Source organism: Bos indicus x Bos taurus, chromosome 10, assembly GCF_003369695.1.
Source record: "Bos indicus x Bos taurus breed Angus x Brahman F1 hybrid chromosome 10, Bos_hybrid_MaternalHap_v2.0, whole genome shotgun sequence".
Classification (NCBI taxonomy): Eukaryota; Metazoa; Chordata; class Mammalia; order Artiodactyla; family Bovidae; genus Bos; species Bos indicus x Bos taurus.
In genome coordinates this window covers 37,192,678-37,211,065 of record NC_040085.1, presented here as the reverse complement: position 1 = coordinate 37,211,065, position 18,388 = coordinate 37,192,678, and the positions used below count along the sequence as shown (strand labels likewise).

Here is an 18,388-nt window from a genome sequence, read left to right as displayed (position 1 = left end):
TAAAATTAAGTGAAAACTTAGAGCAAAGTAGGGATGTGTGTGAAAAGATCTATACTGTAAAAATAGATTCAGAAGCCTGTTTCTTTGGAAACTTGAAATGTTGTATTCAGAAACTCCTTTAGTTGATGGTCTGTATCTACGTTGGAAATTAAAGCTACTGCTCTCTATCAGTGACTTAAATCTTCCAGGTGAGAGTGGAATGGTTCATTTTAATAAACATGATTTAATAAAGCAAAGTTTCTGACCGTCTTTGATTTTAGAGACTGATATTTCTCAATAGGAAAGCAGAGATAATTCAGAGAGGGGATCATCATGTGATGCTTTACCTATGCAGGGTATCCTTGGGAGAAACATTGTTTCTTCTTTTGACTTTGCATTTGAATTTGTGTCTGTCTTCCCAGTCTGATGAATGGTCAGGCAGATTACTGTCTCATTCTGATCCAGATATGGGTGTATGACCTGAATTTTCTGTTTTTTAAAAAAAATTTTCATTTGAAAAGCCACTTTTTGGTTGAGTCCAGTTGATACTGAAAGCTCAGCCTCTGTGCACAGGTGCCAAATCAAATCTCAGAGACAGAATTTTGGGTGAGATAGAAAAGAATAGCTGTATTGCTTTGCCAGCCATAGTGGGACACAGAGAGCTCCTGCCCCAACTGTGTGTCTCAACCTGGGAGGAGTTTTATAGCACAGTGGTTCAAGGGTGGGTGAGGTTGCTGGTAAGATTAGAGTGTGTGCAGGGCCTCCACTCCTCTAATTTAGCCTCAAGTAATCTTCTTGATTACTTGATTACTTGTGTGTGCAGGGCCTCCACTCCTCTAATTTAGCCTCAAGTAATCTTCTTGATTACTTGATTACTCTTAATGAAAGTGAAAGTGGAGAGTGAAAAAGTTGGCTTAAAGCTCAACATTCAGAAAATGAAGATCATGACATCTGGTCCCATCACTTCATGGGAAATAGATGGGGAAACAGTGGAAACAGTGTCAGACTTTATTTGGGGGGGGGGGCTCCAAAATCACTGCAGATGGTGACTGCAGCCATGAAATAATAAGATGCTTACTCCTTGGAAGAAAAGTTATGACCACCCTAGACAGCATATTAAAAAGCAGAGACATTACTTTGACAACAAAGGTCTGTCTAGTCAAGGCTATGGTTTTTCCATTGGTCACGTATGGATGTGAGAATTGGACTATAAAGAAAGCTGAGCACCGAAGAATTGATGCTTTTGAACTGTGGTGTCAGAGAAGACTTTTGAGTGTCCCTTGGACTGCAAGGAGGTCCAACCAGTCCATCCTAGAGGAGATCAGTCCTGGGTGTTCATTGCAATAACTGATGTTGAAGCTGAAACACCAATACTTTGACCACCTGATGCAAAGAGCTGACTCATTTGAAAAGACCCTGATGCTGGGAAAGATTGAAGGCAAGAGGAGAAGGGGACAACAGAGGATGAGATGGTTGGATGGCATCACCAACTCAATGGACATGAGGTTGAGTAAACTCCAGGAGTTGGTGATGGACAGGGAGGCCTGGCAAGCTACAGTCCATGGGGTTGCAAAGAGTCAGACATGACTGAGTAACTGAACTGAACTGAACTTTATCTTCTTGATGAACTAATCTGATTCTTTTAATATACCCTTCTGTGGTATTTCTCTGCTGTGAAGAGTGCTGACCTCTTGAAAAACCTTAAAGACTTTGTTATATGTGTCCCTTGAGGTGGAACCAGGACCCTGCCCCAAGACCTGCACTATTGTTTCCTGGCTATCCCCCTCCCCCATCTTTACATCCCTTCCCTTCCCAGGTTGAATCTGCCCTTTGGAACTCCGGGAACATGGGGGATGCCCAGAAAGGCTTCTGTGCCCAGCATCCCTATAGGGTCCTGCTTGGTTTCACAGTTACCTAGAAAACCAACTAATTACAAAAAATTGGCACCAAAGGGGATTTGAGAGGTATCAAAAAAGAAAATAACTGCCCAACTATTGGTTTAAGTGTATGATTTTAGATGACTCACAAGTAAATTTTAGCCAGGTGTTTGGACTGATACCAAGGGCTGAGGCTACACAGAGCAGTATTAAGAATAAAGACTCTACAGAGGTAACAAGTAGTCTGTCCACAATCCAGAACCTTCAACTGGCAAGGAGGAAGAAAAAACTGTAGCTTAAGAGCTATAGTATGCACATTAAAGTATGAAAATCAGAGTCTTCTATCATCTTGTTCCATTGGACTTGAACAAATGATTCTTTTCATATTGTCATCAGCTTGATTCAACACATTTGTGTAGAAATTGCCTTCTTGTAGCCATCTACTTCTGAAGATTGTCATCTCCAGTTTGAGATTTCCTACTGAGACCATCTTCTGTTGATTTGAATTGGCCCATGTCTCTGTAATTAAGACAAATTAAAACAAGGATCATTGCTCTGTTTTACCATTCTATTAATTATTAACAATACCTGGCAAGATTCTATTTATTGAGTTTAGAGAGAAGTTCCCCAGAAGACAGTTTCTGAGTTCTAAATCATAAAAAGATTATTTCAGAGGAAACACTGCTTGGATATGTTTGAATATAAAACTGTGTACTGTACAGGTCTCAGCTATATTAGTCTGTGATATTGTAGAAACAGGAGTTGGGGGCAGTATTCTTCGATGTTTAAGATACTCAGTTTTGGGTTTATTGAGAGAGAGTTAATGGGCCCCTGAGAAAGTTGACCTCACTTTCATTCAAGCCAAACAAACAAACAAACAAACAAAACCCATTTTAGGCTAAGGAGGTCTAAGAATTTCTAAAAGTTTATCCAAGTTAAGTTTGAAAATTCCATTTGTCCTTTTTATTTTACATGAAGACTAAGAATGATTAAGGTGATAGAGATTTTGAGGAAGATTTATTGTCTCACAAACCTCCTTAGTAATAGTTATAGACAAGTGAGTGTTTACTAGAGAAGTAATTAGAATTTTCCCAGGTAGGAAACAAAAAGTAAGACAACATCTTTTTGGCCATTATTAAGGTTGAGCCTTTTTAAACAACCTTTAAGCCACTCTAATAGATATACAATAACCAAAGCAAAAGCCTTTGTTGTCAGGAAAACTAGTTTTGAAAATTTACCTGACGAATAGCATACCCATGTGTTCCTCAACATTGGTATTTGTTAAGCTGCAGGTTGCAACGCAATCCATGACATCAATTCAGATTTTTTTCTAAGGCACAAAATAGAAAACATTCAACTGCATCAGTTGGACTAATAGGTACTATACTATAAAACTTTTGTGGAATTTGTTTGTTGTTTTCTTAGCAATTTGACGGTGTCAAGTACAAATTGAGGGTTTGAATCCCTTTGTGGTTGCCATAACTGTTGACTTTTAAAAAAAATGCACAACATGAGATTTAAGTTTTTTGGGGGGTAAAATGAAGGCTGCAGCCTGGGAGACAGCACCTCGGATAACTCTCAGAAGCTGCTCCAAAAGAGTTATGGGGGAAGGACAGTATATTTACGATTTTGGTTAAGGGGGCATACATGCAATCAAGCACATACTTAAGTAGAAAGTTTCTGCTGGTCTCATGAAGCTTCTGTTATTCACAAGAAGCAGTCATCACCATGAAGGATTTTAGTGCTTTTCTAGGTATGAGGAGATAGAAGAATTGGGCTTTTGAAAATCAGCTTTTAAAAAATACCTGTCTGATGACTTGTCCTGCCAGCCCCCTACCCCTACCCTGAGCACAGGGTGCTTCATTTCTGCTCTCCACGTTAAACTCCTTCAGGGGGTGTGCCAGGTCAGCAGCTGCAGCAGCACATGATTTAATCCTTGTAGAGATAGATGTGTGTGTTTTAGCCACTCAGTTGTGATCTGACTACAATCCCATGAACAGTATGTAGCCTACCAGGTTCCTCTGTCCATGAAATTCTCCAGGCAAGAATACTGTAGTTGGCTGCCATTTCCTTCTCCAGGGGATCTTCCCGACCCAGGGATGGCAAGTGCCAATTTGTAGTCAAAAACTGTGATGTGCCTAGATGCATTTTTGTTTTTATTTATTTGGTGTTAACTGAGTTTCTTAGATCTATAAGTTGGTATATTTTATTAGCTGTATAAAATTTGGGACCATTATTTCTTCACTTTTTCTGCCCTAGATTCTCTCTTCTCCTTCTGGGACTCCAATTACATGTTAGACCACTTGATGTTGCTTCATAGGTCACTGAAGCTCTGTTCTCCCTACCCCCTGTTTTTGTTCTCTGTACTTCAGTTTAGTTTCTGTTGCCCAGATTTTAAGTTCGTTGATCTTTTTTCCTGTTGTATTCTGTCTGTTATTTAAGCCTATCAGTGAATTTTATTTCGTATATTGTATTTTCTGGATCTAGACTTTCATTGATGTAGATAGATTGATAGAAAAATAGATAAATGGATAGATGGATAGATGGATGATACATACATGCATACATGTATATACACACATACATAGTTTTTATCTCTCTACTGACAATTTCCATCTGTTTACTTATTGTGTCCATTTTTGCTAATTTCAACAGCTGTGTCACCTCTGAGTCTGTATCTGTTTTTTAAACTGGTTATGATTTTTATTTTTTTTCTACTTACTCTGTAGTCATTTTTTATTGTATCTTGGATGTTGTGATACAACATTAAATGTCTGGCTTTTGACCTCTTTATTTTAAAGAGTGTCTGAAGCATAAATTAATCCTTTCAAGGCCTGTCTTAGATTTTACTACAATATTCAGCAGTTTCTCCTCTGGGTGGAAATTCATTTCTTTCCTTTTACTGTGTGATCACTAAAATTTGCATTTAGCTCACAGCACTGTGTTAGCTGTTTTCTGACATACCTTGCAGAGTATTGCTTTGCTTGTGGGCAACTTAGTATGCAACCAAAGATTTCTCTAAGGAGACTTCTTGGTATAGTTTTAGAGTTCCTTCTTTGTTCAGTTTTCTCATTTCTGGTATTCTGCCCTTCAAATTCCCACTGTCTCAGAAGCCCCAAACTATTCCTTTTTCCTGTGCCCAGTGAAACTGTCTTTGGGTTCTGTTTTCTTAGAAAGTGAAATCGTTAGTTGCTCAGTCATGTCCGACTCTCTGGAACCCTACGGACTGTAGCTCACCAGGCTCCTCGGTCCATGGAATTCTCTAGGCAAGAATACTGGAGTGGATAGCCATTCCCTTCTCCAGGGGATCTTCCTGACCTAGGGATCGAACCCTGGTCTCCTGAATTGCAGCAGGATTCTTTACTGTCTGAGCCACCAGGGAACCCCTCAATATAGGTATAATAAGTAAAACAGGAATTAGATTTACCCTTCTGCTATAAACTACTAATTACTAACATGTAATACAAATATGTGTGTGCATACAAAGTATATGAAGCAATTATTTTGAAGCAATGGATTACCAGACATCACAGGCTTATAATCTTTCTAGATGGTAGTAAGATCCTTACTCACCCTGGCTTTATAGGGGTAAAGAATCTGCCTGCAATGTGGGAGACCTAGGTTCAATCCCTGGATTGGGAATATCCCTTGGAGAATGGAATGGCTACCCATTCCAGTATTCTTGCCTGGAGAATCCAATGGACTGAGGAACCTGGCAGGCTGTGATAGCTAAAGGGGTTGCAAAGAGTCAGACATGAACGACTAACACTTATGCCTATAGTAAGTAACATCTTTTGGAGATAAATGAGGATATATCATAGAAGTCCTCCCCATCTTTGTATTTTACAAGCCAAACACACAGCCAAAGATACTGCTAGGATTTTTGTTAAAGCAAAACAAAACAACTTGGAGTCTATTCTTTTTTTTTAATTAATTAATTAATTTATTTTAATTGGAGGATAATTTCTTTACAATATTGTGGTGGTTTTTGCCGTACATCAGCATGAATCACCCATGGATGCACATGTGTCTCCCCATCCTGAACCTCCTTTCCTACCTTCCTCCCCTCTGGGTTGTCCCAGAGATCTGGCTTTGAGTGCCCTGCTTCATGCATCAAAGCAGGTCATTTATTTTACATATGGTAATATACATGTTTCAATGCTATTCACTCAAATCATCTCATCCTTCCCTTCTCCCACATAGACCAAAGGTCTGTTTTTTACATCTGTGCCTCTTTTGCTGCCTTGCATATAGGATTGTCATTACCGTCTTTCTAAATTCCATGTATATTTGTTTATATACTGTATTGGTGTTTCTCTTTCTGACTTACTTCACTCTGTACAATAGGCTCCCCACCTCGTTAGAACTGTGGAGTCTATTCTTCTAAGCAGAACAATGATATTGGAGATTCTAGCATTCTTTGCCATAAGTCATGGCTGTAGTAATTTTAGACTTGCATTAAGGAATTTGATTTTTTTTTAAGGAATACTTTTCATGTGATAAAGTAAAATATCTTAAATGTTTATGTTATAAAAGAAATGAAATTGAAATTTTTATTTTCAATTACTGATATTGGTATGGATGGATACAGTTGATATTTCGCTATATGTTTAATGAGAATTTATGAACTTACTTTCTCTAGTAATGTTTAAAGTCTTGAAATTTGCTAATTATATAATTGTTATGGAAAATGATATTTTCTTTCTTTTCTTTGCATATTTACACGTTTTATAATTCATTTCTAGACCTATGTGCCAGTACTTCTTTGACCAAAAGAAAAATACCTTTAACTCATCTCTGTCTCAAATGAGAGAAGTGGTTCTTTGTGAATTATAGTAATGGCTCTTAAATTAAGATTTTTTTTTTATGTTAAGTCATTATAAATAAGCAACTTCTTTTTATTTTATGTTATTTTTGAAAAGTAGAGAATACATTTTATGGAATATCTTTCTTTGAAAATTTTATGACTTAAATGTTTTTGTTTAATGTCATGAATTATGTAAGTGCTCTGTGTTGCTTTATAAATCTTATTTTTAGGGATAAAGATAACTGGATCCTTTTTGAAAGACTTATTTTTAGTGTATTTTGTTTATCAAGATTATATTTAGGAAACTTGTATCTCCACAACGCAAGTGTGTATATTTTAATTTTTTGGTCTTTTAATCACATTGTATTTTAGAATTTTAAAATTCTGTGTACTTTAAGAGTAGGTAATAAGTCATCCTTTTCTCTGATTTACAGAATATTTCATGTAAAAGAAGTTACTCTATTAGGAGTAATTCTAAAATTGGTCTGATTAGGCCAGATCAGATATACATTTAGCAAAATATAATATTAGATTCCTGAATGCCATAGTAATATTTCATTTAACAAATATTGTTATTTTTATATAATTATAAGTAATTTTGGAGGTTTCATCCTGCCATAAATTTGAAGTTTAAATTAGTCTCAATATAGCCTGGATAGAAACATCCTTAAAGTGTTTGCTTTCTCACCTACTTTTAATACACAAATCTTTTATACACAAAATTGCTGTTTAATTTCCTGATTCCAGTCAAGAATTAAGTAGAATTGTTAGGAAAATACCAAATTGTTACTTTGTTTTGGGGTGTTCTGGTAGTAAAAAAATTAAGAGTTTTTGTCTTTTCCTCTTCTCTTCTCTTCCTCCCTCCCTCCCCAATACAGACGCTTCTCTTTGCATTTTCAGGATTGATCCTTTAAGTTAAAGTTTCTGAATATCTGTTATATTTTACAGTTGACAAATTACAGTTTGAACCTCCTTTGAGAAAAGAAACAGAAGCACGGGATGAAATGGTAGGACTTATGACTTTTAAAGTATTTTACACATTAAAATTTGAAAAAACTTATAATTAGGTATAGTTTGATCAAAGAAAAAAGGAATATACTCTTCAAAGCGTTAAGTTTTGATAATGTATTTCACCCATTCCCTGGTAGCTCAGACAGTGAATAATCTGCCTATAGTGCAGGAGACCCGGGTTCCATCCCTAGGTCAGGAGGATCCCCTGGAGAAGGGAATGGCAACCTACTCCAGTATTCTTGCCTAGAGAATTCCATGGACAGACGATGCGGTCGCAAAGAGTTGGACATGACTGAGCAACTAACAACACACATTTCACCAATTAAAGTTTGAAAAAGCTTATAGTTAGTTGCATTTTGACTAGGGTACAGTGTGTAAATACCATTTTAACCATCATTTTGACACTTCTAAGTCTTGAAGAATTCACATAAAGTTATTAAATACATGGTATTTGATGCTAAGCTTTAAGCTCTCAGGATCTTTTTACTTACTGATTCTGTTAGGTTTAGAGTGCAATTTTGCACTGCCTTACTGTTTTTTAATATTTATTTGTTAATCTAGCCCCTTTTTTAAAAACCGTTGCTCGTATTTTAGATTACTATTTGGTTAACTCTTTTTCTTATCTAAAAGGAAAGAAACAATAAATAAAGCATGATATTGTTAGAGTTGGCCTAGGTGTTATTCTAACATCTACTTTATTTTTAACCATTAGTAAATGTATGTTTTTTAGAGTAATTATCTTCTGTTAGTGGATCTCTTCATTCTTACATTTGGAAGTGGTGCTCTTCCTACTGTACATATTGCTGGACAATAAATTCTCAGTTTTCATGGTAGTCAGAAAAAATATGGCACCAATAAATTGAAGATAATTGACTAAAACAGTGCTCAGTTCTCTGTGCTAATGGAGTAGTGATGCACGTAATTCAAAGTTAACATTTTTCTGTTTTGCTTTGGAATGTACTAGCATATTGGTAAAGTGGGCTTGTGACATTTTAAGCTGTGTTTATAATCTTTTTTACATTTAAGTCAACTAATAATGAGTTATTGGCATAAATATGTCAAATGACAGCAAGTATAGCTAGAGACTACACAGTTGAAAGCCAAGATGATTAATAATCATGACAAAGAGTAGTTTTTTGAATCAAATAAAGTGACTAATACCTGTTTTAAGGTAACATGTTTAAACTCTTTTTTACCTTCATAGGGAGTATCATCAGACCCAAATTTTCTGTTACGGTGGAATCCTTTTGTTGATGGTGCAAATACTGGCAAGTAAGTTGTTTTTCCAACATTATTTTACTTGATTGTATAAGAACAGCATTTGGTGGTGAGTGATTTATTCTAATAAATTTTAATTTTTATTCTTATAAAAGTTGTACTATGCCTCTTGTCAGTAAAAACCTTCTGACTTATTTTAATTTCCCAAAGGCAACATGTGTTGATCATTAAGGTTTTAGGGTTTTATTCTCTAAATAAAAATACAGTGCGGTAATGTTGGTATACTAAAAGATGAGCTGCATGATGATGTGGGAAGAAGTACCATAGTAGACGTCAGAAAGCCCCAGTTCATCTCTGCAGTGTGATTTCTTCATATTCTAGACGTGTCTTTCCTCAGTGATTAAGTGATGGGGCTGACCTGGGTGAGTTGTTCCAAACCAGTTAGTGCATTGCAATGCCTAGAGAGCTCTTGTGGAAGTACAGATTCCAGGACCCCCACATTAGGATTTCAGGTCTGGGGTTAGCAAAGTATGGCCTGTAAGCCAAATCTGACCCTATTTTTTGTGCATCCCACAAACTAAAATGATATTTACATTTTTTAATGGTTGAAAAAAATCAAAAGGCAAAGTAAATTTGTTACACATGAAAATTATATGAAATTTAAATTTCAGTGTTCATAAATGAAGGTTAGTTGGAACACAGCCATGCTCATAAGTTTATCCATGGCTGTTTTCATGCTTACAACATTAGAGTTCAGTAGTTGTGACCACTATATGATTCATAGAGCCTAAAATATTTACTGTCTAACCCTTTATAGAAAAAGTTTGCCAACCCTTGCTATGGAATATAGTCTTTGGAAGTGGAATCTAAGAATCCTCAAAGCTTCCCAATTGATTGCAATGACTGGATAAATGTGTGAAACCTGTGGGCTAGATCAGTGATTCTCAAATTTTGGTATGCCTGGAAGATCACCTGGAAATTTTGGTAAAATGCAGAATCTGATTAAGTAGGTCTAGGGGGTACACTTTCACTTCTCACTTTCATGCATTGGAGAAGGAAATGGCAACCCATTCCAGTGTTCTTGCCTGGAGAATCCCAGGGACGGGGGAGCCTGGTGGGCTGCCGTCTCTGGGGTCACACAGAGTCGGACACGACTGAAGCGACTTAGCAGCAGCAGCAGGGGGTACATTTATAAAAGTTTCCTTGGGAATTCCCTGGTGGTCTAGGGATTAGGCCTCAACGCTTTTACTGCTGAGAGCCTGAGTTCAATGCCTGGTTGGGGAACTGAGATCCTGTAAGCTGCATGATGTGGCAGAAAAAAAGTTTCCGTGTGTTACTAATGTTGCTGATCTCTGGACCCCACTTGGAGTAATGAAGGGTTTGATGATCCAGCTATTTGAATATATGATTCACTGTGGATTCCAGCTGTAAAATTCTGAATCTTTTTTTAACTGAGTTTAATTTAGTTTTTATTACATATTAAATGTAGCAAAACATAAAAAGTAAAAAAGACTGTGTTCACATTATAAAAGCTCTATTTTATAGTCATACTAACACAGTTTGACAGAATGAGATCTTAGCTCTTCCTGTAGGTTTTAAAGTTACTCTGTGCCGTGATCCAGTTGTCTTTTATATTCCTTGTATAGAAGCAGATTTTAATGCAGATTTAATGCTGTCTCTGTTTTATGTTATGACCACTTAAAACCATCTAAATTGAATTTTTCTCTTTGTGTTAGATCAACCTCAAAACGTGCAATACCACCTCCCCTACCTCCTAAGGTAAGCAACTTAAAGATTTTCAGCAGTAAATCCTTGTTTAAATAATAAATTTTAAAAGTAACTTTATTGAATTTGTTCACAATTCTCTTAAATATATTTTATATATAGTTTTCTTCAAGAGCATATTGTGATGTAAAAATATATTTTAAAATATTTCATGATAAATACAGTATCTTCGTAGCTATTAGAAAAAGGCAAAGATAGATTATTAGTCATTTAAGAAAATGCTTGACCACGTTGAAAGGAAAGGAGTTCATCGTTTACAGTCCTCATTTATTATTACAGTTGGACATTTCACTAGAGTCACACTTCATTAAGTCATTTTCCTTGCTTGTTTCTAGTTATTAAATATTTCATGGATTGTGTATATGATTTTATTGGTTATAAAAACATCAGTTTGGGGCTAGGGCTATTAAAAGTCACATGGCAAGTTCATAGTTGTTTTGAGACAGTAACTAAGCTCTTACTTACCTTACTTACTTGGCCCAGTGAATTGAACTATGTAGGAGAAAGATTAAAAAGGCATATTTTCTCTCCCTAAAGTCTTTGATATATAATAATAACAGGGTTAATGTTTTATGTCCAGATTTATTAAAGTACTTTTATGTCTTATTATCAACTAGCCAAGGATAAACAGTTACCCTGAAGACAACCTCCCAGATGAAGAAAAGTCATCAACTGTAAAACGTTGTCCTGATTCAGAGAACAGAGCTCCCCAAGTTCTCAGAAGACAGAGTAGCCCCAGTTGTGGTCCTGTAGCCGAGACTTCCTCTATTGGTATGGCTAGCAGTATCAGCAGCCCTGGAGTGCATACAGCTAGATACTGTGATCTTGGTAAATAAATCAAAGTGAAAACTGAAAAGAAAGCCATTTTGTTCAAATTTTAAAGACTTTTTTTTTTTCTTTAGTCTTATTACTGTTTAAAACTTTGTGAAAGTTCTTTAAAATTCCACATGGATGGACTATAAATAGATTCAATCCAATCCAATCCCTAATTTGATCCCTTACTAAATATTATAGGATCTAGAAAGATGAATGGATGACCCTGCCCTCCAGAAGTTCATGATCTACAGCAAAAGTTACATCCATGGGCACATAAAATCAGACAAGACATTTTGTTTTAAGTGTCTACTACAATAAGTAACTATATGTAACAGAACACCAGAGCTCTCTGAGGGAGAGAAGGATAGGGTAGAGAGGAGGTAGGCCCTTGGTGAGCCTTTAGTAGTTGGAACCAGTGCTGACAGACTTGCATAGAGATCAAGAAAGAATGAACAAATGCACTGAAGCAGAAAATCTAGCTTGTGTTGGAAGTACAGCCTAGTATATAGAAGTGTGAGCTTTTGAAGGGTGTATACTGGGAAATAGAACTTAAAATGGTAGAGCAAAGTTAAACTCCAAAGGCCTTGAATATCTGCATTAGTAGGTCGTGTTTCACTTTTCTCAGAGTATGGCAAGGCATTTGTTGTTTTCATGTATTAAACCACTGCTACAGTTGCAGTGCTACCACTGCAGCATCTAGAGAAAGGCATCAAAAATACTTTAACTCATCTGAAAGTAGAGAATATTTCCTAATGAAGGATCACCCAAATGCAAAACAAGTACTGAGGGGAAAGGGAAATTATTTTTCAAATAAGTTTTTTATTTGTATGGTCATCCAACTTTTAACTGTGATTCTCTTTAGGAAATGGAGATGGTATTTCAAAATTGATTAGTGAAAACACAGAAGGATCAGCACAAGCACCACAGTTACCACGAAAAAAGGACAAGCGGGACTTCCCTGTATGTATAACAGGCATTTGGTGATTAGTTGTAACTAATACTGTATCATATAAGGAGCATAGTCTATTTAATTCAAGACTTGGAATAACTGGACTTCTAAATGTATAAAGTTTTTTTTTTAAGGCTTTAAGAGGTCTTACAGTATTACAAATTATTTTTCCCACAGAAACCAGTTATCAATGGCCTTCCACCAACCCCAAAAGTACTGGTAAGGAATATTTTTATTTGAACCATTTGTCAGTTTTTATTTAGAAGCTGAAGATTGTTTATTTGCTGTCGTAAGGTGTTGAAAGAAAGGATTCATAAAATACTGAGGCGTCAAATTCATTTGAATAAACCGTGAATCCAATCTTGTACCCTTATTTGAGTCAGTTAGTTAGAGTTGGGTGAATTTCCATTTTTATAAATACGGAGAGTTGAGTTCTTCAACTAGCCTACAAAGGCCAATTTCACTTTAATGTGATGATATTAATAGTATTGTATCCTCTTCATTATGTGGGTTAAATATCTTTCTATGCCTGAAGTCATTTTTACATTGAACTATAAACAGTGGAAAGGAACACAGAAGCTTCTGTTCTCTGGCCTTTCAGTAGATCCTCTCTGTAATGTAGTTCAGCCAGTCATAAGAATGGGTGCCTTTTAAATTGTTTCTTTTTATACAGTAGAAGTTAAGCTTAAATATTAGTCTTTTTGTCTCATCACTATTATGGAGGTAAACTGCAAATATAACTGTTATGTTACTCAATAAAGTCATTGTTTTCATTATTAAATCTTAGTCGTAAAGATAATTTGTGACTTAGGTACCTAGAATGTATCATTGATATATGTAGATGTTTTGGTAAATCTGATATTTTTGCTCTAAAATAGAGGATTACTCAAGGAAAGAGTATGAAACTCTCTTGATAGAAGGAGTTAATCAATATATCAAAATATGAATTTTGTTGTATAGTGAGACCGTAAGTATATGCAAATAAGAGTTAGTTTAGCGTTTCATAATAATCTTCAGCTATTTTCTAAGAATATAAAAATTATCTAATCAAATAACTCAACATTTCTTTCTTTTTAAATAAGATGGGAGCATGTTTTTCCAAAGTTTTTGATGGCTGCCCTTTGAAAATTAATTGTGCAACATCTTGGATACATCCTGATACAAAAGGTAACATTTCTGAAACTTTTATATACCTTTCTAACAAAGTATTTATTATTGGAAAGGATTTTTATGATCACTGAACTGAGGGCTTTTTACTTTAAAAAATACAGCCTAGAGACTAAATAGTATGTGTAACAACCTAAATAGGTAGTTTTGGTTTAAAAGCATTAGAATTTTAGAGCATACAAGAACAATTCCTGATTAAAAGAGATGAAAGAGCGTCACAACTGATTGCAACCATAATTTGGCATTTTTCTTTTATTTACAAAGACAGTACTGAGCCAATTGATAATCTCAGAGTCAAGATATTAGATAATATATTGTGTCAGTGTCCTGAATATCCTGATTCCCTGATTTTGATATATCCTGATTTTGATCATTTTTCTGTAGTTATGTAAGACCTTTTTTTTTTTTTTTTTTAAGAAATTTAAATATTTAGGAATAAAGGGGTATCGGGCTTATAACTTAATTCAGGAAAGGGGGGAACTGTGTGTGCAGAGAGAAGGAAGGATAAAAACAAAAGTAGCAAATGTTGACATTTGTGGAATCTGCATGATATTCAAGAATTTGTTGTATTATTATAATGTTTTTGAAAGTCTGAACTGATAAAGTAAAATTTACTCTTAAAAATTTAGGCTGTGTGATTTTAAAGTGAGGAAGCATAACACATGGGGAAAATTTGGAATCAAATATATATGGGTTGAGTTCCCTAGCTGTCATTACTGTGTGACTTGGAAAAGATACTTAATACCTCTGGTTCTCAGTGTGATCATTTATAACATAAAATACTCATAATACTCACCTTGTTGCAAAGAAGAAAGGAGCCAACCTGGTTGTCTGGGAATTAGCAGAGCTTAGGCAGTGGAAGTTGTTCTGGAAATGTTTGTTTCTACTTCAATGCAGTCATAAAGATAGGTTGTGTAATTATCTGCTTTATGTGCCATAATTAGAAAGTGTAACAGAAAATAATATTAGCAGTAAGCAAATTTTTTTTTAATATTTGTAAACTTTTTATTTTTCTAGAAGTTTACACTTACAGAAAAGCTAGAGAAATAGTACAAGAAACTCTGATATACCCAGAATCATCAAAAGTTTCTTTTTTAACACCCTCACCAAAACCATACTATTTATTTATTCATTTTTATTTAAGTATAGTTGATTTACAATATTGTGTTAGTTTCAGGTGTACAGAAAAGTGATTCATTTACACACATACGTATATTCATTCCTTTTGAGGTTCTTTCCCATGTAGGTTATCACAGAATATTGAGTAGAGTTTGCTGGGCTACACAGTAGATCCTTGTTGGTTATCCATTTTATATATAACCAGTACTCTTGCCTGGAAAATCCCATGGACGGAGGAGCCTGGAAGGCTGCAGTCCATGGGGTCGCTGAGGGTCGGACACTACTAAGCGACTTCACTTCCACTTTTCACTTTCCTGCATTGGAGAAGGAAATGGCAACCCACTCCAGTGTTCTTGCCTGGAGAATCCCAGGGACTGGGGAGCCTGGTGGGCTGCCGTCTATGGGGTCGCACAGAGTCGGACACGACCAAAGCGACTTAGCAGCAGCAGCAGCAACAGTATCTGTGTTCATCCTTTTGCCACATTTGTTTTACTCTTTTCTATCTGTATGTGCATTTTTTTTTTCTGAATCATTTGAAGGGTGAGCTGCTCCTCTTCCCCTTATCACTTCACCATGCTCCTCTTCCCCTTATACTTCACTTTGTATTTCCTAGGAGCAAGAATCATCTCTTATATAAGCACAGTACTATTATAAAGATCAGAAGCTTTATCATTGATATGATACTGTTTTTTAATCCACAGTCCATATGTAAGTTTTTTTAATTATCCCAGGAGTGTCTTTCATTTTCCTCTCTTTTTTACCCCCAAACCAACATCTAGTTCAAGTTCACATGTTGGATTTGCCTATCATGCCTTTAGTCTCCTTTAGTCTGAAAGTTTCTCAACTTTTCTGTCTCACTTGATCATGCCATATTTTGAGGCTGCTTATTTTGTAGAATGTCCCTTAATTTGGGTTTGTCCAATGAGTCCTCATATGTAGATCAAATTATGTATTTTGGGAAGGAATATCACAGAAGTGTTTTTGTGCTCTTCTCAGTTCATCATGTCAGAAGGCACTAGGTATCAAGTTGTCCAAGTGCTAGTGACATTAACATTGACCAGTTGGTTAAGGTGGTGTTCACTAACCTTCTCTTCTGTCAAGTTCCTATTTTTCCCTAAGTAATTGCTTAATTAATTTCCCAAAATAATTGATAGGTAGCTAGCATGGAGATACATTGAGACTTGATAAATATCCTCTTGCTCATCAAGCTTTCACTGACTAGTTTTAGCATACATTGACAATCCATTGACATCTGTTAACAGTTTTACTTCTTTCTTATTTTTTCACTGTGTTTGAATAAGATGACATGTAATGAAAATTTCATTTTAAAAAATTTTATAGTAATATAAAGCAGAGTTAGTAACAATGTATCTACTTTTTAAAAAATGAAGAATTGGGGAAAGAATTAAAGAAGGTAGCATGGGTTTTACAAAATAATTTTTCTTTGGATGGGTGGGTGGCTATCTAATTCTTAATACCATTAAAATATAAGGCCATTATTTTAATGAATGATTTCAGAAAATGTTAATAAATTCTGGTGATTTATCTCAACTATTTTAGATCAGTACATTATTTTCGGAACTGAAGATGGTATTTATACATTGAATCTCAATGAACTACATGAGGCAACGATGGAACAGGTAATTTAGGAGTTTTAACTCAAAAAATTAGTTTGGACTAATTGAATAAAGGAAATATCTTAATTTTAGGTCAATTTATATGGGCCCCAGTTTTAATTTTTATGATTTAAATATTTAAAGTGGTGAAATTATACTCTTTATATGTTCATGTATGAAGATTTTTTTCTGTAAGGTTGTAATAATTTACTGAAAGGTAGAAATAGTTATTTTTCTACTCTCTCAGACTGTTGAAATTTGGAGGTTGAGGGGTAAGGGAATGAAATTAGAGGGTTTTAATTATCTACTTTTTTCTTAATAGTTATTTCCACGGAAATGTACTTGGCTCTATGTCATCAACAATACTTTAATGTCATTGTCAGGTATGTATATGATGAAAATAATATGATAAATAAACCATGGACAAGCAGAGAAATGTAATTCTAATATATATTACTTTAAAGTGTTGTTATTTAGGGTAATTATAATCTAATATAGTTAACCTTAAGGCTTGTAGGTGTTTTTGACCGGTGTAGAATAGGAAGAAACCCTGTTGTCAGTTAAAGCTGTACTTCCCACACATGCCCAAGAGCTACACAGCTGACAGTGATTGTCCCCTGAGGCCGTCTCTTTCACAGTCTCTGCTTCTGCCCCCATCCCTGCCTTCCACTGAGAATCAGCAGTTGACGGGAAGGAATCAGAGGATCCAGCTGCTTCCTTCTCTTTAATCTTGAGCCAGTCACCGTCTCTTGTCTCTCGGCCTTAGGTTTCTTTTTTTTTTTCATAAATTATATCTATTTTTAATTTTTTTAATTGAAGTGTAGTTGATTTACAATATATTGATTTCTGCTGTGCTATAAAATATTTCAGTTTTCCACATGTATATTCTTTTTCGTGCTCTTTTCCTCTATGGTTTATCACAGGATATTGAGCATAGTTCCCTGTGCTCTATGCAGTAGGACCTTGTTGTTTATATATTCCGTATGTAATAGCATACATCTGCTAAGCCCACACTCCCAGTCCACCCTTCCCCACCACCCCTCCCTGTTGACAACCAGTGAGTCTGTTCTCTACTTCTGTGAGTCTGATTCTGCTTCGTAGATAGGTTCTTTGTGTCACATTAAATCCCACATATAAGTGATTCATATGGTATTTGTCTTTCTCTTTCTGACTTACTTCACTTAGTGTGATCATCTCTAAATCCATCCATGTTGCTGCTCTCAGTTTTCTTAACTGTAACATGAGGAGGCTAGTAACAGTAGCCACCTCACAGGATTGCTGTGGGGGATTAAGTGAGATGTAAAGAGTGCTTAGTGAACTGTGAAGACTTAGAGATGTTCGCTGGCAGAATTCTGAACCAGATATTTATTAGCCAACTTGGACTAAAACTTTATAAAGTCCTAAAAATAATCATAAAGGTTTTGGAGCAGTCTATTCTAATTTTGTTGTTTGTGCTTTTCTCTTTTTGTTTTGTTGGGGATAGACAGGTGTTGTTTTAGGCTTTTTTTTTTTCCAGTCGTTACCTGCCAAAAACAGTTTTCTTACATTTTGGATTTAAGTGGCTACCTAAAGGTTCGCTACTTGCTTTCCTTCTGATAGTATAGTTGGCTCTCTGTATCTGCATGTACAGCTTCAACCAACTGCAGATAGAAGTTTTTTTGTTTTTTTTTTAAATTCTAGAAAATTCCAAAAAGAAACAAAACTTGAAATTTGCCAGGCACTGGGTCACTATTTATATAACATTTACTTGTATTAGGTATTATACATAATCTAGAGATAATTTAAAGTATATGGAAGGGTGTGCATAGGTTATATGCAAGTGCTACATGACATCATTTTATATGAGGGACTACAGCAACCTCAGATTTTGGTATCTGCATGGGGGTCCTGGAACAATACTTGTGATGGGACCACTGTACAAGATAGTTGATTATTTTTCTCTTTCCTTAATCCTAATGCTGTCATCTATTAAAATAGCACTCATGCCTTTCTCCACTTTGAATAACTAAGTTATTTTAACATTGCTTAATTTTTTTTCAGTTTT

General features: G+C 35.5%; 1 protein-coding gene across 4 annotated transcripts in view; it reads left to right on the top strand.

Annotated features, from left to right (window-relative positions):
* Nucleotides 1–18,388, top strand: part of MAP4K5 (mitogen-activated protein kinase kinase kinase kinase 5) — a 127,146-nt gene that overhangs the window by 84,670 nt on the left and 24,088 nt on the right. For 3 of the 4 annotated variants that reach the window (XR_003513081.1, XM_027553708.1, XM_027553709.1), the window contains exons 15-23: nucleotides 7,612–7,670; nucleotides 8,879–8,946; nucleotides 10,629–10,671; nucleotides 11,295–11,505; nucleotides 12,356–12,453; nucleotides 12,620–12,661; nucleotides 13,525–13,609; nucleotides 16,289–16,368; nucleotides 16,667–16,727. Coding sequence is in view for 3 of the 4 variants with exons in the window: in XM_027553708.1 (XP_027409509.1) it covers nucleotides 7,612–7,670; nucleotides 8,879–8,946; nucleotides 10,629–10,671; nucleotides 11,295–11,505; nucleotides 12,356–12,453; nucleotides 12,620–12,661; nucleotides 13,525–13,609; nucleotides 16,289–16,368; nucleotides 16,667–16,727 (747 nt within the window). In the remaining variant the exon portion in view is untranslated. The remainder of the gene's footprint in view (nucleotides 1–7,611; nucleotides 7,671–8,878; nucleotides 8,947–10,628; nucleotides 10,672–11,294; nucleotides 11,506–12,355; nucleotides 12,454–12,619; nucleotides 12,662–13,524; nucleotides 13,610–16,288; nucleotides 16,369–16,666; nucleotides 16,728–18,388) is intronic. The other variant, XM_027553710.1, reaches the window with a different exon arrangement.